This window comes from Mus musculus, chromosome 12 (genome assembly GCF_000001635.26).
Source record: "Mus musculus strain C57BL/6J chromosome 12, GRCm38.p6 C57BL/6J".
In the NCBI taxonomy this organism is placed as follows: domain Eukaryota; kingdom Metazoa; phylum Chordata; class Mammalia; order Rodentia; family Muridae; genus Mus; species Mus musculus.
The window spans coordinates 81,924,294-81,945,027 of record NC_000078.6 but is presented as its reverse complement, the minus strand read 5'-3'; the positions used below and the strand labels follow the sequence as shown (position 1 = coordinate 81,945,027).

Below are 20,734 nucleotides of genomic sequence, written 5' to 3'. Positions count from 1 at the left end.
TCTACACTGTCCCAAGCCAAAATGTGCATGGATTTCAGAATTCTGTACTTAAGAGTTCAAATCACTGCAGGACTTCCTGAATATCTAAACTTTACATAGAGTTTCAATACTGTGCTCTGCTCTCCATACATTCACAATAGTATCTCTGCACAGCGTCACTGGGAGACGCTGTCTTTGTGACTTTCAAACGAAGCAGGGAAGACCATGGACTCATTTTGGATGCTATGCTTTATGTGTACGCATTTAATTTTCAAAATATGCAAATGATTTCATTCTAAACAAAGAATGAAACTTTTCTAGAACTGAAAATTTCAGCACTTTGGTACTTAAATGTGTTACTCTGAATGTTTCTACATAAACCAATGATTTAAAGAGTAATAACACTTAGTTAGGAATATAAACATATGTAACAGAAAAGAAGGCCTGTTTTTCTTTTTAAAGGAAAAGAGGCCAAAATTCATGAATCTGAGAAAAGGGGGGATACATAGGAGGGGCTGGAGGGAGGATATGGGAAGAACAAACGATGTAACTAAATTTTAATTGAAAATAGAGTAATAAAATTTAGATATTTAAACAGAAACAGAATATGTCTTAGAAATGCGGCCACCAGACAGGCATATCTCCAGTAGGACTGTGCTTCTGGGGAAGCTTAGTGTGTCTGCCTCCCCTCCAGGTTTAGGACATGTTCAGGCTCTTAGAGTAACATGGGACACATCACAGCAAATCATGGACACCACATTCACGGTGCCTTTCTAGCTTTCTGCACAGCAGCACTCCTCTGCAGTCTGTCATTGCACAGAGCAACTGACAGCATGCTGCTAGTGCTTCACTTCGTTCACAAGATAAACACACCAGGGAAAATGCACTAAAGATAGATAGCTTAAGGTTTCAGTGAAACCCCTATAAACATTTCAATGCATTAATTTGATAATCTAGCAAAGAAAGATCTATCCCCAAATGACAAGAGAACGCAACACTACCAATTTTATAACAACTGAAATATTCAAATCCAAACTCTAAACTCAAAATGTTCTTATGACTCCATTTAATACATAGAAAGCATTTCAAAACTGTCAAATTGCACATTCTCTCTTAGGGAATGGATATAAGCCAAGGAGGAAAACAAAACGTTCATGCAGTGTGCCTTCTCCATTTGAACTGTGACTATAAACAAATCAGGAATCGACTGCGTTCATAATTAACCATGTCTGAAAGGGTCAGCCTGAGTCAGGAAGGAAAGCAAACAACTTAAGACCAAATACTACAACTGCGATTTCTGATCTGTAAAAATTATATCATCCACAAGGCAATTTCTAAGAAGAAAAGTTACTGCATCTGGCATCAATGAATAATGCTACTGCCAACAAAAACTCAATTGGTTAATCATACACCATCTTTTCTGAGTAGGAAAGTTTTACAGCAACTTTAGGGCAGGGCGTGAGCCACAAACAACAGAGACCTAATGTCTAAGGACTAAAGTCAGAAATGGCAGAGCGGATGTTCTAACCAGCGTTGGCATGACGCTTCCAGACATGGGGCAGTACGGGAACTCTCCAACTTCTTTCATCTGTAGGACACTCACCACAAGGTGCACAGCACACCGAAACCTTCAACGCCCTAGATATCCTTGCTGCTCCCTTTACACACCTGCATGTTATGGAAGGAGGAGGCTACTCAGGCAGAGCTCTTTAATCCTCCAGGGACCAACAACAAAAGAGCTGTTTTATTTTCCTGAAGCCTTCTCAGAGTTTAAGCCTACTCATCCTCCTGGGTCCTCCAAGTCTGAGCCTGATGTGAGGCCTTACTGGAGCCCCTGCTTAGGAAATGCTCCTCTTAGGGCAGAAAAGGGCTTCAGGAGCTGAGACACATGGAGGGTAGTTATCTAAGTGGTTTGAGAAGACTTTTGGGAGAACCACATACTCTCAGACAGTAAGTACTAACGCTTACTTCTGGTCCATTAAGTACCATGCTCCATCTCGCCATGACTATTACACCTTTAAGAGAGAAGGTTTTATGATCAGCTCTGACCTACTGGATGGCATCTCCTTAATACCATGAATGATGACTCTCAAGTCTCCAAGGTAACTGGAGTTTTCATCCAGACAGAAATGGATCACTGTACTTCAGGCTAATGGACTTGTTTCTCCCCACACCAGGAATCATCAAACTTTCTCTATGAGGAACCAGATAATAAACATCTCAGGATTTGTAGTCCTGGTATGCTACCGTCAGAATATGGTCCAAGAATGGAGCTGTTCAAAGACAACTCTGTGCTTGTGAGAAAACTCCAAGAAAACAAGGCAAAGTTTTGTGACCTCAGTTTCTTCAAAGACATGGGGTGTGCTTTCCTGGCCCTCCCAGATGCATCAGACAGGAGCTTCCTGCAGATTATTCACTACAACTAGGTACTGTTATTTTTTTGTTTTTTGTTTTTGTTTATCGAGACAGGGTTTCTCTGTGTAGTCCTGGCTGTCCTGGAACTCACTTTGTAGACCAGGCTGGCCTCGAACTCAGAAATCCACCTGCCTCTGCCTCCCGAGTGCTGGGATTAAAGGCATGCCCCACCACACCTGGCTGTTATTTGTTTATATACCTTGAAGAAAAAAAAATGTGAATTAAAAAAAAAAGTTTCAAAGTAATTTGCTTCCATTCTGCTGATGTGACTCATTCCCAAATCAGCACAAGCCATGTTAACTAATTGGAAATGATATAATTAAGTAACAAAAACAGAAAAGAAAAAAGAAAGAAAGAGAAAAAAATATAAAGAAAAAAGTCTAGTGAACATGAAGTGGTAAGGTATTTAATTCAATGGCTACTTCACAAGGAAAGCAAGCTATGTCACTGATATGTTGATAATAAAGTGGCCCTTCTATCACGTAACATGGGAATAAAGCAAACTGCAATATGAAAAAACTGCTTGCCAGACTTGCTTGGCTTGGAGCTGCGTTTCTTTATAATGCTTTAGTAGGAATACTGTACCTCAAATACTAGCAAACTGATAAAGAGAACACCTTCCTCACTCTACCAGGCTTAAAAAGCACTTAGGAGCTTCCACTGATATTTATACTTCTCATTATTCCATTAAAATCTGATCTTAAATCAGAAAAAAAAGAAAGAAAAAGAAAAAAAAAACAAAACAAAACCATGTTTTGCCCCGTGTGTGGCTTGCTTGCTGTGTGCAGCTTACCCTGGTGATTGTAGGCTTTATTCGTGTGACTCCTCTTAACTCTGAGAGTTAAATGTTATGGTTGGCTACGGCATGAGACGTTAGTTGTCTCATTTTCAGGCTCTTCTCCCAGGTCATACTGCCAACTAGAGCCGTGAACACTCTTATGATGTTCAGGTCTGTCACTGTAGTGTAAAGTCAACACAAAACATATTTTTTCCTTATTTATTTACAAAATTAAGTGTCAAGCTGGACTAAGCCCACAGGTTGTAGTCTGCTAACCTGTGCTCTTCCTAGACCCCGCGTCTTAGGCTTCCAAAAACCTTCTAAACTTAATTCTTTTTAAAAGGTCTCATTCTCAATTATGATGTATACGTGTGTGTGCTGCCTGTGGGCTTGAACGCTCGAATGAAGTGCTTGTGAAGGCCAGAAGAGGGCATCAGATCCCCTGAGGCTGGAGTTAGACACAGCTGTAAGCCACCACCCGGGTGCTGTAAACCAAACCAGCATGCTCTGCGAGAACAGTTAAGTGTTCTTAAGCTGAGCAGTCAGTCTTTCCAGCCTATCCTCCTGGAGAGAGCAAGGCTGTGACCGGGCTTTAGGAGGGTGACAAAGAGGGCAGATGTGAGAAGCGGTTTTAAAGGGGCCTGTGGGGGACACTGGACTGCATAGAGACCTAACTGATACACTTTGCTGAAAGGGTCCCGCGCTCGGTTCCAACTTGTCTCATTTTACAGTTAAGGCTCCACTCTTGCTCCTCGAGACCCAGGTCAGCTGAAGTCTGCAAGGGACACACACAGCTCAAACTGCTCTTGTGCCATCACCTACTCACGGATTAGTTCTGGTGGCATTTAGGAAACATAGAGTGGTGAAGTAAACTAAAAAATGAGCTATGTAATAGGAGAAAACACCTGCAGCTTCACAAGTGAGTTATATTTGAATATCAAGAGATCCTTACCCCTAAACACTAAGAGGACGAACAACCTAGTTTTAAAAGATGAGACAAATATTAAGACATTTGTGTTATATGTAGCCTCCAAACAATCATGAGATGCCTGTCACTTACACATTTCAGCCACAGTAAGATGCCATCGGGGTTAAAATTATAAAGGTCAACGACAGCAAGACCCTGGCAAGGGTGCAGAACTGATTTGTTGCTATTGGTGCTGCTGGTGGTGTGTGTGGTATAGCTACAGGACATTAAGTGTCTTGCTGTGTTACTCTCTGCCTTATTCCTTTGATACAGGGACCCTCACTGAACCCCGAACTAGGCTAGCAACTAACCCCCCAGTGACCCTCCTATCTCTACCTTACACAGTAATGGGGTTACATGTGCATGGGGCCCCATTTAGCTTTTTACATGGGTGCCGGGGATTTGAACTCAGGCCCTGTGCTTACACAGCAAATGCTCTTACCACCTAGTCATCTCCCTAGCTCTAATCTAAAAATAATAGTTAGGGTTGAGACAGGTTCAGTGGCTGTACTCAAGGCATACTCAGAACCCTTAGTTCAATCCCTAACAGCACAAAACAGAGAACCAGTTCAAATATTTGTGTACCATATCCATAAACTAGAAATTACCCAAGTGCCCATCAACAGGTAAGTAGATAAGCCATACACAATACCATCACTCCCACAGTACTTCAATGAGTAGTCTCAAGAACAAACCAATACAACAAGATGAACCCAAGAGATGCCTCATGGAGAACTCAGCTCAAGAGGCCACATACATGGCCCACTGTATCTGATCCAGAAGAGAGATGACTTCAGTGACAGAGAGCAGAGAAATGTCTGGGAATGCAGTGGGAACTTACGTTGAGCAGGAAACTGCCAGAAGTCAATGGGGCACAATGGCTCATGCAGAGCCCAAGGGGCTACATACCTGGAGCCATCCCCCCAGTTTTTGCCTTGTTACTGACAAAAGGCACCATCACTTAAGACTGGCTATAGCCTGGAATATTTTTATCCTCAAATTTCAGGGCTCAAGTGACCTTCCCATACTAGCCTCCTAAGTAGCCCAGACTCCAGGTGTCTACAGCATGCCATGTGAACTTGTGTTTTAAAAACTTGATTAGCCTAATGCTAACCGGTTTTTCAGAGCTCAAAAAGAAAAGAAAAAGAAAAATGGACACACTTTAACTCTTCTGTTACAAAGCTACTTAGAACAGTGAGGATTAAAGGCATCACCACTTATGAAGTGTCAGCCTGTTCCTGCCTGCACAGCAACTAGCATGGTACTGCCTGGAGCTGGCGGGTGCCAAATGTATGTGTACATGTGTCCTGGAGCACACTGTACTGGTGTATATGGGCAGCTTCCACACTGTACTGGCATATAAGAGCAGCTTCCACAGTGGTCCCTGCAGAGGTGGTCTGACTGACCTAGGAATGACGTTACTCTTTACATGGAGATAGCATTCTTATAACAACTTAGTACAGAAATGCTCTGGCTTTATGATAGTGCATTAAGTTATTTTCCTTTGCAAGTCATGCAATAATGCATTGTTTCAAAGTTGCAAGGTAAATTGCAAAACCCAAGTTTTAGAAGAATGTCAGAAATCAAGATTAATTCTATGCACTGGATATATACCCTGATTTTATATTCCACGCTACCTAATGTAACGCTTCACCAAGGGCCTTTGATGTTTAAGATCCTGGCGATGTCACAGTTCCTCAAAACCATTTTTCACAGCACAAGAAAGTTCTGTGTTCACACTGGAAATGCATTTGCAACTTCTCAATTATCAACAGTAAAATAAGATGTCTTTATAAAGGGGAGGGCGTGTCAGAAGAACGTAGAGAGGTAAATTCCCATGGACAGAAGAGGCAAGAACTGCACTGGGTCACACATGGGAGTCTTCTGAAGGGGACAGAAATGCTCTAGTTCTCTCTCACCTGCAGAACACCATCTGATAAAACTCACTGAACTGATTGTATATGCTAAATGGATGAAGTTTACTGTGTCTATATAATATATTCATAACACTGAGACTGCAGGTGAGTCTCAGTGGATGGATGAGTGTGGAAGTGAAACTCCCACAGGATCCTACCCAGGGGAATGACACAGGGGTTTGCTTTTCTGTTATTTCATTTTTTAAAAACCTCTTAGAAGAGTCAGAGTACGAAGCGTGAGGGCTGTTGCCAACACCCCTAAGATACTCAGTGCCGAGAGCAACTTCTGTTCCTTCAAACAGATTTGACATACATTTTGGCCCAAGACACACAGATCAGTCTCCTCACACGTATTGTTCTGAAACTGTGCCTTTCCTAACCAGCTTCTCATTGACAGAACAGATTTACGGGCCAGGCACAGTCCAGTATATAGAGTGCTTATGGGCTAGGCACAGTCCAGTATATAGAGTGCTTATGGGCCAGGCACAGTCCAGCATATAGAGTGCTTATGGGCCAGGCACAGTCCAGCATATAGAGTGCTTATGGGCCAGGCACAGTCCAGCATATAGAGTGCTTATGGGCCAGGCACAGTCCAGTATATAGAGTGCTTATGGGCCAGGCACAGTCCAGTATATAGAGTGCTTATGGGCCAGGCATAGTCCAGCATATAGAGTGCTTATGGGCCAGGCACAGTCCAGCATATAGAGTGCTTGCTGAACAAGCATGTAGACCTGAGGTCAGATCCACAGCACCGATGTAAAACTGGGACATGGTGGTATGTACCTGTGATCCCAGGGAGAAGTAGAGACAGGAGGATGAGGTGCAAGCAGGGACTTTCTGGTCAGTCAGTCTAGCCAAACCATGACCTCCAGGTTCAGTAGGAGAGAGTCTATCTCAAAACTACAGTGGAAAATGATAGAATCCTATGTTGACCTTGTGCCTCTACATGCAAATGCAACTACCCACCCACACCCACCAATATAAACTGACTGAGTTCTGAATTATCAGCTTCTTTAAAACATTTTATGTGTATGGGCGCTTTGCTCACATGTGTGCATGTATGCCTCGTGCCCTAGGAAGCCAGGAGAGGCATTGCATTCCCTGGAATTGGAAGTTATAGGTACTTGAGAGCCACCAGTGGGTTTTGGGAATTGAACCTGAGTTCTCTGGAAGAGCAGCCAGTGCTCATAATGGCAAAGACATCTCACTAGCCTCTACGCTATCAACTCTTCTGATTTATGACTCGGATTGTGTGAGCTATTAGCCGTTAAGTGGTTCTCTTGTAACGGGCACTTCGAAGGTCCTTTCACAATTATGAACAGTGTTAAGGGAATAGGTGCATTAAAACTCACGTGTATAAAATCTGGAGATACGAATACTCAGACATTTGGTCTGTGACACTACCCTGCCCTACAAAAATGACTTCCTGTTTAGTCATCCACTTCTCCAAGCTCTGCCATGGACACTACACTGTCAACAGATGAAAGAAATTCTCAAGTTTGTTTTTAATTTCCAATTCTAAGAATCATGAACAAGCTTCAGATTTGACATTAATATTTCTTCTTAAAAATATATTTGGTTTGTGGTGACCATCGCACCCCACACTTTGCTGTCTCCCATATCCCTGACCTCTATCCCCACTTAGCCACTCTTCTTTTCTAGTGGACCAGTGTCCTTCCGTCTACTGGGACGTGTCATCTAGCTCCAGGGCCTAGCTACCCTCCTGCAGCGCAGACAGACGTACGCAGACCATGTTCAGGCCACTGGAAGGGAGGCAGAACAAAGCGAAAGGTACATATTTCCAAGTCACCAGTGGAAACATTGAGACTGAAATGCCTCTGACTTGGATTCTCCCTCTTTCCCTGTCTTCTGGGAAATCTCAACAAGCCCAGGAAGACCGTGGAAAACTCAAGAGCCAGGCTATCTGCAGGAAATGGCTCCCACGCCGCCCTTAGAAAAACATGGAAATACCATCATTTTAGGCACTGATTTTGGGGTGCCTCCCAAGAATCCAACTTATATTTTACCAAAGCACTACTCAACTTTAGTCTTAAGCATGTTTAACATTAGAGAGTAGAGCACTTGGTCCTGCACATTAATGGCTTCTTTACAACATGTTTGTAAGAGACAGCCCTTGGATCTTCTGTAAAATTCCTGGAGCAATTTAGGTACCCAAAACTCTGTAAAATAATATTCTGCAGCGTTTCTATGGTAACAATGCTAACTTCTAAATTCTATTTAGGAAATAAAAAAAGGTTAGATGAGTTTCTTGTCCCCAGACTGGCAGATAAAACATAAACAACATTTGAGCTCTCCTTACTAGAGTAATTAAGAGCAACAAAGCGACAGGGCTGCTCACTGTCCCTGACTGATCTCTACTCCAATTCTAATCCTGAAGAATTAACCACTGCTGTGCACACAGGCTCATGGAAAGAGACTCCAGCAAAGTGTTTATTACAATAGGAAGCATGAGGAGACATCTTAATGAGCTTATTGAACAGATTAAATGAATTATAACCTAGTGTTATTTTATTAACCAGTATTAACAATGGCCATTTATCTAGCAAACACAATAATGCCAAGCAATGGCACATTTAATACACACAATCCTTGCACTAAGCCTGGGAGGTGGCATTAGTGTTGCCTCCTCTGATAAATGAGGGAACTGATGCACAGGGAGAGGAAACAACCCGCCCAAGGTCACCAGGGTCACACAGCTTGGAAGAGGCAAAGCTTGGAAGACCAACAACAGCTCTGGCCTCAACGCTCACTCGCACTGATGTGCACACACCTACACATGGAGCCACACAGACACATGCTTAAAAATGATGCTACATTCACAGTGTATCCAGCCACAATGCCATCATCTGAACCCTTAAAGCATTTTACTAACCGTGTACAGAATGAATTCCATAAGAAAGGCAATGTCCCAAATTTCTCCTTTAAGTTATATTGCTTATGATTCAGTTTCTAAAATTATTAACAACTATGCATGCTAAGTAAATTTGTATGAATATATGGATATGTTTATATTTATGTATACATGCATGTCTTTTATAAGTATATTGTACATAAGCACATATTATTGCATGTAAAAATCACATGTGAAAACCTTTTCAATAAAACTAACTAAATCTGAAAATCTGAAAAAAAAAAAGCAAACCTTTATAAATAGGTCATTTTTAGGGACTATTTTACCTTTTCTCTTTGTTAACACTTTTAGTGTGTGTGTGTGCGCACAAAATGAATCTCTCTACTCTAGCCAATCCACTGTCATAGAGCTAACGGGCAATTCTATGTGATTAGTACATTATGCTTGCAGATTTACAAACCCTTTGTTACCAGGAATCTTAGGGTTATATGGTGATTGGAATCATACTATAACATAATGGATCTGCATCTAAAACCTGCCAACTGAAAGCAATAAGGAAGGAAGGATATATGTGGAGCTCTGAGGTTGTCTGTGCAAACCTTGGCTGGCTTTTTTCTTGGTCACTGAGGATCCAAAGCCAAGTCCCCAGCTTGACTGTGCACCGCACTGCACCGCACTGCACCGCACTGCACCGCACTGCACCGACTGAATCAATGGTTCCAGCCATTGATTCCCTTGGATTCCTACTTCTCCATATGACCCAGGTTGCCTGGGCTCACATTCACAGTGGTTTAAATCAATCTAATAAAAGAAAATTTCGCTGTTAACTAAGAGTCACTTGAGAGCATTTACTCTCAGTAGAATTGAATTCTACTTTATTTTTACTCAAATATCTTCCTTAGGAGACTTCCTACCTCTCAGATTACAAACTCAGAAGGAAAAACTTCTGCACTTACAGTGTTGTACTGTCTTCTCATTGCAGTTAGGAACTGCCTGCTACACATGGCAATGCCCTAACTCTCTCACATGGTCATTCTGCAGTTTCTGAAGTTCTGCAGTTCACGCTTACCTATCTGTTAACACCACTCCATGGTCCCAAGTTTTGCAAAATGGAAAGGAAGTCAATGAGTAAATAGCATATCAAGTTTTAGTAAACCTAATTTTGACTCCTTATTGCCATATAGTCCTCCAACTGACACATGAACTGGATAGTCACCTTTATAAAGAAAATCCCATGTAATAGGGCTCGATAAGATCAGAATGAATAAAGGCTTTCAAGTGAGTCTTACTTAAGAACAAGACTTTCTTTATTAACTTAAACCACTGTGAATGTGAGCACCGGAAACTTGGGTCACACAGAGAAACAGGAACCTGAGCGCATGGGCTGGGAGCCTGGCTTCAGTCAGAGCTTCACTGACCAGGCTGAGGACTGGGCTCTGGATCCTCAGTGCCCAAGAGAAAAGCCAGGTTGGGTCCACACAGACAACACCGAGCTGAGGAGGGAACCTGGGTCCCTGGAATTCCCTGGCCGTCCATTATGGCACATCAGCAGCAGTTCAGTGGGAGACTCTGCCTTGAAAAGTAAGCCACCTAGTATCTTCCTCTGGCTTCTACAGATATGTACATATGCACATGGTGGGTGAGTACACTAGCGCACATGCATGTACACACACACACACACACACACACACACCTCTGCATAAAGAAATAGGTTCTGAAGTAGCATAATATGCTAATGCACAAAGTATGTCTTAGGGTAAATTTGCTACAACTGAGAATTTAAAATATGCTGCATTTCCAAAAATTAACTTACATAATTTATGAGTATATTTACAGATATCTTAATAGATAATGAAATATTTTATAGTTATCAGTCACAAGAAGAGCCATGCTGTCCTGAGGACATTACACTTAGGATTATAATAAATCCTATGACAAGAGATGGACATACTGCAAAATGCAGGATACTTCAGAGCAATAAACGTATTAGAGAGCTTTCCTGTGTATCACATATTCAAATAATTTTTAAAAATTAAGGTTGTCTCAAAAACCACCTAAAATTCGTATTTTTCCACATGGTATTTCTGGGAATAATAGAAACATCCAAATTATTATAAGAGAATATTAGTTATAAGGAACAGTTATTAGCACATTAGCTGCCTATTAGTAGTAGATATGCTCAAAATAAAAAGTACAATGAAAAGAAAGAGAAATACAGAAAGAAAAAGTAAGTCATTCTCTTAAACTCGGCAAACAAACCCAATAAACAGTGCCTGATGCATAGCTCCAATAGAAAGCCATCTCAGGAAAGGACCGCAATCACTCTTACCCACTGACTGTCAATTACAAGTTTCCAACCACAGAGATTACATCAGGCCTGCATACCAAGTTCATCGTGCAAACTGCTACCGCCTACGGCAGATGCATGGTCATGTGAGGCTTCTAAGTGGACACTCCCTTTTCTCACCAGCAAGGAGGCACTAGCACTGAGCACTGCAGCCTGGGATGGGGGGCGGGACTGGACCTTGACCTGGGCTGTGGACTGCTGGCCTTGCTGACCATCTTGAAGGCTAGGAGAGAACATGGAGTGGGGAGACATTACAGGGAAGAAAAGAGAAAACAACAGCTAGAGTGAAAGCAATACAGATCACAGATTTCAAAATGACACTTTCAAATCGCCCAGGAGCCGCCATGGAGCTTCGTACAGTCACAGTTTACACTTGCTCTCGTCCTTACCCATCCGACTCATAGAGGAAAGCAGTGTGTACTCAATAGGGAGGTTAACTGCCAATCTGCAACTTTCTTCCAGCTCAACCCGACTAGATTCTAGAGTGAAGAAGAGAGCAAGGAGTCCGGAGTGTGCTCAAGTGAGGTGGCTCGGTGCTGGGCTCCGACAGGTAAATTTTACCTTGTAATAATTTGCTGCTTTCCCTCTAATGTTCTAAGATCTCAGATTCAGATACACAATAAAACAGTTCCTACACACGCGAAAAACAAAGAATCTCTATCAAATGCAACCAAAATACAAAAAAAAAAATAACACAATCTACTGCAAAAGAACCAAAAAACATGACTCAACTGAGTGAAACACGACTTTATAAAGTACTATTTATAATAGTTTCTATATTCTGAAATAAGGCTACATGTGTTACATACAAAACATACATAAAAAACATGTTCTCATCACTGTTACATTCTTTTCCAGCCCATATTGTAATCTCATTAAAAGCAATCCATTATTTTAGAAAATCTTAACAACTGGGAAACCTTAATTTCCCAAAGATATTCTAATAGTTTTATAAAGTTTAAAAATTAGTATTTGTTAATATAAATTTCTTTTTATCATTTATAAAACTAATTTTCCTATATTATTTACTCATTTTCTTTTATACTTAAGATACTATAAATTTCATTAACATTATTTATATAAGCTTTACCCTAATTTAAGCTGATGTAATTCCTGAAATGTTTTAACTGTCATACAGCATTGTACACACGATGCCCCAGCGATGTTTCACTCTGTGAATGTGACTGTACTCCGAGCAGTTCCAGACACTGTCACTAACATAACCAGGCACTAGAAAAAGAAGAACGCTGCCCAGGGTGGCCTTGCTTAGCTTACCATTTCTATGATATTATTTTCTACTAAGACTCTGACCCTTGAATCCACTGCAATCAAAGCCTAGACACTGCTGACTGACAGTGATGTGCAGGCTAAGCTGTGGCTGCAGCAACTACTCTGATATCACTCGTGCCAACTGTATTTCAATTACAGGTAGGAGCCACCAAAGTGGTCAGTTGCTAATACTGGCTGCTTGCCATACAGGAGGACAGCATGCGTTACAGAACATTAATCCTGCCACGACAGGCAGACATTAGCATGTACTCTGAAGGTCTGACTCAGCCACTGTCAAGCGCACGTTCTAAGAAGCGAGCCTGCGCGTTCTGGTTCTTGTTCACACTGGCATTAGCCACTTAGCAGTTTCCTTCGAGTATTTTCCCAGCAGCTACTAGTCAAGGGAGGGTCACAAGAGCCTGGTAACGCAGCTCAGTGGCAGAGCCTTTGCCGACGTGTTAAGCCACGGGGGCACCTCCAGCACTACAAATTTAAAGAAGAAAAAAAGACGATCTTGTTAATTAAATAGCTTTTATTTTCCATATATGACTGATGTGTCCCTCTTCATCAGAAGCAATCTAAACTTATCCATGAGCCTCATCAAAATGAACTCAACCAGAAAATTTGTACTCAAAAATTTTCTATCAGTTTTTTTTCACTTAAAGTCATAAGAAAGATCATATTTTAATGTGAACAGATCTGAGAGAGAATATCCTAGTCATCAAACTACCAATGCACAATGTCTATCCAAATATACTCAATGTTTTCAAAATATTAAGCAGTGCATGGAAGTCAACTCCCAAATAAATGAAGGAAATTAGTCAAAATCTATTACTCTAGCTATGGAGTCTTAAAGACCTAAAGACAGTAATAAACATTATACTCCTTACTTCCTGCTTTCAAAACCTTCATCAGCAACAGGAAAAGCTGGCTTTTTAGCACAAATGGCCAATAATCACATCCCCAAAGGGGATACTAACTAGTTTAACAGGCATGAGTATGGTGTGAATATAATTTTTCTTTCTTCTTTCCTTTTTCCTTTCCTTTCTTTCTTTCCTTTCTCTCTTTCTTTCTTCCTTCCTTCCTTCCTTCCTTTCTTTCTTTCTTTCTTTTCAGAGTAGTAAATATTTTATCACACAGTAAAAGGAAATCTAAGTCTGTCATTATGGGCTGGAAAGTAAGCACACTGACAAACATTCCCAATTTAAATGACAGACATACAGCTGGTCTTGGCCATCTCCTCCTCTATACACCAAAATGGTGCCTGGCAATTCTACCTCACATTGTCAGTTACCTTAGTATCTCTCCAACTAAAATGTAAGTCCTAAGAGTATTATTCCAGTATGCCAAAGAATATACAGGTTCCAGAGGAAAAAAATGTCCTGAGTATATATATAAAAAAAATGATGAATTCATCTGAACACAAAATGACCTCATAGATTTCTAACCACATGTTCTCAAAAATGACTGTGACCTCATTTTATTACAGACCTTTTCATCTCATACTTTAAGAAGGTAAAGATACCTAAAATCACTTGCTCTTTACCAAAGTAAGATGATTTCCTTCTATCCCAATCTACCAAGGACTCAAAAACTATGACTTCGGGTAATAAATATCAAACTCTTTATATTATAAGGAATTTTAAATATTTGTCTTTACTTTAGCTCTAGTCACTAAGAAGAATTAACTAGGGCCTGTATAACCTACCTACAAAGCTAACTTAATTAAAAATTTTTAAATAATTCTTAAGGAGCTTATTATAATAAGATTTAAATAAGCATCCAAACTCTCTTTGTAAGAAAGTTGCTCATTTAATCCTAATTCTCATACATGTATATTTTATCACATGCCTTTTGGGGCAGTTAAGTTACCAATGTTTACAATAACCTATTATGGTCTCTTTTTCTGAAGTTTTGCTTTCTTTGATCCTTTTTACCTACAGTCAACATCAATCTGAAAACATTAAGTTGAAAAATTCAGAAATAAACAATCATACTTTTTAGCGCTTTAATATAGTTTATGATTGCCCTATTTTGCTATACATGCACCATAAGAATGAATCAAATCGGGGAGGAGGATGGGGCGGGGGGGGGGGGATGTACTACACATACACAGTTCTGTCTCAGCCATGGTTTCAAGATGTTGTGTGGACTTGCAGACACTGCCACCCTACCCATGGATATGGGGAACTATTTTAGAAGACTGCACTGGTATCTATAGAGCATTTGTAGTGAAGGCATTGTCATGCCTGTTCTACTCATTTTTGAGAAAATGTTTTCCCAAAGTTTAAATAGCCATTCTATTCTCTATTTAGTTAAGGATAACATTATTATTCAGTAGTTCACACTGAAAAGTAATGGCAATTTACTTTACCTGAGAAATTTTCCAATTGCAAAGGTAATCTACTAAGTTGGTATTTCTTTCTCCTAACTCTTTACAGCTACATTTTATTTTTATCTCACTCATAATAAGGCTCATCTATATAGACACATGCAATTTTGTACTGGAAATACTCTGGGGTCTCAACAAAACCTGCATGTTGAGCACTGGAAGGTGACTTTCAAGCAGCCAAATGTAAGCCCTTAGAAGTAAATTTTCAACCATCAAAACTCTAGAGAGGTAGGAAAATCTATGTGACTGGCTGGAGATGGAAGGAGACTCTAGCACTCCACCAGGCAGAGAAAGAAACCTGCCCTTCCACATTTGTTGGGCAAGTGAGACTCAGCAGACATATTCATGGCAAAGGATAAAAATTTAAAATCAACCAGGCTAAAAATGTTTATAAAAAGGAAACAGAGAAAGCAGGAAGGCAAAGGAGCTGTCTGCAGCCAGTATTATGCAAGGGGCAAAAGGAGGTTAGAACCAAACCCAAGCAGGAGACACACACACTGTGTGCCACATTCACCAGCAGGAAGAAAGCCCTGCAGGCAGGAAAGGAGGGAGAGGACACAGGAGTGGAGGGCTCACAAAAGTTTCTACAACAAACGTATCTTTAAATTGGTTACATTCCCACATCTATGTTTTAAATATTATCTCAATATACAAATATGTTTTATGAAGTTGTGTATTATTTAAGAAGCTAGAAAATGAAGATGAAATTCCTGAGTATAATGTAAAGCTCAACAACAAAGGAAACAAAACGTTTTAATCAGAGGCGAATACAAAATAAAAAATTTTAAAACTAGGATTTTGCTATTCTGAAAATCAAGTTTGAGAACAGGAGGGGGATGTCTGTGTCTCCAACCTACTAAGCACTCAAGAGAAGCTAGTCTTCCTTAGGCGGTTGGCACGTTCGCGTTAGAACGGGCATGGAAACAACTCACACACCGCGTGCTGTGCAGACTGCATAAGCATGCGTGACAGATCAGGTGACATTCATGTTTGTCCCTTTGAAGTAAAGCACAAGCCTTTTGAGAAGGGCTTCATATTTCTAAGTCAAGACATGGACTCTAAATCCTTAAAAACTCAACGAGAGATTATCTCCAAGATCGTAAAAGGATGTTCTCCAAGTTGAGGTATTGGAAAATAAAAATGTTTTAAGTACATCACAGAGGTTAAGAAATTCAACACATCTTTACATATAAACAGGTATATATCTGACCATACTTGGTTCAAAATTTACAGTATAAATAAATAAAATATACTCTTCTAGTGACATGGAATACTCAATCTGACTTCATACAGTGGGGTCAGATTTCTACTTCTCAATAAGGCCACCACTTGTCCTGTAATTGTTCATATTTAACATTGTAAAGACATTGCACAAATGTAATTATTTTAGAGTAGGAAACATAATCAATCTAACTTAACAGGTATGTTTTCACTTCTGTTGTTGCTAATGTGCTCTTGCAATTTAAACACTGGGCAAAGTCAGCCTGCCAGCTTTGTTTAGACAGTACGACATAAGGCATGCTGACGCAGAAGCTCACGGGCACATGCACGAGAAACCTAAGAGAGATGAAGATATACAGAAGAGAGAGAGAGAGAGAGAGAGAGAGAGAGAGAGAGAGAGAAGCAAGTCTCTTCAAAAGCTTTCCTGGGTCAGAAAGAACAGGTTAGAAGGTTCACCGCATGCATGCTGAACTCGGTGGAATTGTAAAATGCCATACCTTAGGGGCGATCCGATGAGCAAGGTAGGAGGGGTAGGGTTACTCCCTGCATTGTGCCGGCGCCGTACTGCCTGGCGCCTAAATGTGCTGCGTTCACGGCGAAAGGCCACTGCCTCCTCGCTGGCCTGTGCTGCTGTATCAAGACAGACTTAGGTCAAACAGGAGCCTAGGTCAGAGATGAAATTAGCAGCCGAGCCTGTCTCTTTCTGAACTGCCCACCCTCGAGGGAGAAGAAACACTCCGCCTTCTGTCACATTAGGGCATATATGCAGAGTACGTGCCCTTCCTTCAAAGTTAGGTTTTTTTGGAAAATAACATTTTAGATCTATTACCAAACCTCACCAACATTTCTTCATCCTCAACTTCCTTTGCTGAGATGGCTGCTGCTTTAGAGGTTTTCTAAAAGCCTCATTATTTTTGGCATATCTCCACTTCCCCTTTAAGTTTCCCAGGCATCACGGAGCACTTGTTTCTTGTCTTGTAAGACTGGTAAGCAGCACCAACGAACACACGGATGCTCCCAGACTTGGACGGGGCCCAAGTCTCATTACCATCATTAACTGAAAGCAGCAAGGGTTGAAGTACACTTACTACCCAGAGCACTCAGCTCAGCACGGCACACCACTGAGGGCTTGAGTGCCCCTCAAGGCTGCCTAGGAGCTGTGACCTGAGGCTGCTGTGGCTTGAGACTGAAACAGCAGTCTACTGCCTCTCACTCACCCAGGAAAAGTGCAAACCCCAAAACTCAAAGGAGGTTTCTACTGAACGGTACCAGCGTTGTATCACCGTGAAGGTAAAATCTGTTTGACGATCTGTCTTCAGACTATTCATTGTAGATGCCAAGGAGTGAGGGTAGTGAACTGCCTCCCACAGCACCCCAAACTGTAACTCTGACACTGACTGCAGGTCGGCAGAACCAGTTGGTCAAGTATTCATGGTAACATAAATCTATCTTAACTGCAAAGGGCTTTATCAAAACTTTATGTACAAACTCTAAGGCCATGGTTCAACTCTACTCAACACCAGAAGGCAGAGACGGACGGGAAGGGCTCCCACATCTGAACAGAGAACCCCTGACCCTGCCCAGCTATCTAGGTGCCCTGGGAATCTCTGCATTTTAAGAAAGGATATGCTCGTGCTACATAAAAACTACATAAAAAGTTCACACAAAAACGCTTTTTCCAGACATAAACAGGACTTTAAGTGTGAAAGGTTGTTGTATGTATGTGAAAATCAGAATGTCCAATGAAAACTATGGAGCTGCTGAATCTAGCCTGTGCTAATACAGTAGGCACTAACCAGTCAGGAGTGGCTATTTCATCTTATATTAATGGAAACCAAAAATTCAGCTATTCATTCCTGAGCCACATCTGAGCACTCAGGACTAACATGGTGCGAGTGCTGACCACTGCTGGCCGACTCCGACCCAGAGCAGTCCCACACAGATCTGCGGCGCACATTCTGACCACCAACATCATCAGAGAAGCACGCTGCAGGGCAGTGGCCAGGTAAGAACAAACCAGGTGGGGAAGGAAGGCAGGCATCCAGTGAGGTGGCACCTGCACAGCTTACAGGGACAGTCACCAGCTGGGGACACAATTCAAGAGCTACCCTGTAAACTACTATATTAAAATTTCTACTCTACAGTTAAACTATGTCCTATTTTTTTTAACCAACCATTACTTACAACAAACTATTATAATCAATTTTACTGGTTGAATCAACATCAGCACAGAACCTTCAAGCATTCTCTGTTCTGTTGCAAATAAACAGAAAATTAAACCCAGACGACACTAATGAGCTCACTCTGGGAAAGCAGCGTGTGATCATGACTACAGAAAACAGGGAAAGAGAAGTGCTCTTCTTTATTAATCTGTTTCTATGAAGACTTAAGAGGTATCACTCTTACAGAAGAGCTAAAACGCAAAGGACAAGAAACACAACACAACAGAACAAAAGAAAACACCATTCAAACAAAAAGATAATGAGTGCCCATTTTTAGTTAAAAAAAAAAAAATCTGTTGGCTGAGTTGGAGATGGGTCCAAGAACATTGCTATTGTTCCAGAGCACCTGGGTTTGATTCCCAGAACCACTACAGTGACTCAACAATGTCTCTAGCTCCAGTTTCAGGGAACTGAAGACTTCATCTGGCTTCTGCAGGCAGGCACACACACACACACACACACACACACACACACACACACACACACACACAAACACACAGCACACATATTCAGGCAAGCCTCTCATATACATAAGTAGACATCTTTAATTTTATACATTCATATTCTAATCTATAAATGTTAATTACTTATTTCCTTTTAATTACATGTACATGCGTATGTCTGTGTTGGAATGTGTATACTGGTATAGGTATGCATAGGGGCCAGAAGTCAGTTTCCAATCCCCCGGAGCTGGAATACAGAGGTGCTGAGAACACCCTGGTCCTCTGCAGGAGTACTGTGTGCTCTTAACCTCTCTGAGCCATTGCTCCTACCTCTCCCTGAGATCATATCAAGATGAGAGGTTAGGCATCTGCTGAACTACACTCACTATATATACTTTCAACTATTGTTACAGGAATTTCCAGAATGTTCTCTGTAACAACTGCCGTAACTACAACATTCACTTAAAGCCAACACGCTCTAATTTATGGTCATAGTAAATATAACTAAACCAGGCCGTCTGAGGAACGTGCTGCTTCTATAGAACACCTGGGTTTAAAACCGAGTCCTAAGTGGGTAATTGTATGGGAGCCAAAGGGGGTTCAAGGCATCTTTAAAAGTTAAAGCAGAGTCTTCTAAGCACAGGGTCACATACATTTTAACCACATTTAAGGTAGATTAAAGATAAGTGAAGCACTATGTGTGTGTGTGTGTGTGTGTGTGTTTGCTCACCTATGGATCAAGCGCACTTGACCAAGCATGCGTTCTTAGAGGCAAAAGGCAAAAGGTAAGAGGCCAATGCTAAGTGCTTCCTCTACCTTGCTTTTTGAGACAAGATCTCTTAATGAACAGGGAGCTCCCTGGCTTGGCTGACCTGGCAGCCAGAAGACTCCGGGCCCAGCAGTCACCACATCCCTGCACAGCACCACATTTGGCTCTCACATGGGCATGGAGGATCTGAACTTAGGTCCTTGTGTTTTTGCAGCAAGCCCTTTACCTAATACATTGTCCCCCAGCCATTTCTAAAGCATTCAAGTTTACAAGAGAAAGAACATTTTAAAAATAACAGGAGGAAGCCTCTGGGGAATCAAATCCTAGGCCTTGGGAAAAAAAAATTCTTCTTCTTTTTAAAATTAGGACACCAGATGGGAGGGAGAAAATGTTACAAAATCCTTTGCATTGCATAAAACTAAATATCTTCTAGCAAATAAATAAGTAAACAGCTCAAATCTTAAGTCTATGAAATATAAACAGTGAAAAACTTTGCATTCTAGACAGAACTAATTTATATGTGTATATGGGTAAAGGAGAAAAATTCAGAAGCATTCTAGTAATTAAAAGACTATAAATATACACACAATATTTAGGGATAGATTTTAAGTATGTTTTATCACAAGTCTCGACTTCTAATGACTTATTTGCATTAAAATGTCTTTAGAAGATCAATTTATGATAATCTCAGACAATTCCACTTTTATATTTCAATTTTGTCCCCATGTACCCCCCCCTTGTTTGTTTGATACATATCTCAGGAAGCAGAGGCTGGCCTCCAACTCATATTCCTACTGTCTCCACCTCCAAAGCACAGAGTTAACAAGTATATGCTACCATGGTTGGGCGATATTTTCATTAAAATGATGTAGTCTCTTGATGAGGTTTATTATAAATACAATCCATAATAATAAGATATTTGAAGACTCATCCTATTGTAACAGCTTTTAATAATGGAGATCCATTCAAGAAATGTAAAATCGACCTAAGGATTGTTTCTAATTTATATCAGAGAGTTATAGAAAAATCTACACATTTGATATGGAACTGATTGGTACAGCAATTTATATTTATACCAGTGAACTAACACATTATCAGCTGGCTTTATAGATGGCAACAAGAAACGATCCAAATAGAAGATTAT

General features: G+C 40.9%; 1 protein-coding gene across 9 annotated transcripts in view; it reads right to left on the bottom strand.

Annotated features, from left to right (window-relative positions):
* Pcnx (pecanex homolog) overlaps positions 1-20,734 on the bottom strand; it is a 141,012-nt gene that overhangs the window by 55,897 nt on the left and 64,381 nt on the right. For 3 of the 9 annotated variants that reach the window (XM_006516090.3, NM_018814.3, XM_030246823.1), the window contains 2 exons: positions 16,654-16,786; positions 11,313-11,497 (listed from right to left, as the gene is read on the bottom strand). The exons of 2 other annotated variants lie outside the window; for them this stretch is intronic. In XM_006516090.3, the coding sequence (XP_006516153.1) occupies positions 11,313-11,497; positions 16,654-16,786 (318 nt within the window). Of the gene's footprint in view, positions 1-11,312; positions 11,498-16,653; positions 16,787-20,734 lie in introns of those variants that run through there. 4 more of the 9 variants (XM_006516089.3, XM_006516091.3, XM_006516095.3 and 1 more) reach the window with 3 other exon arrangements.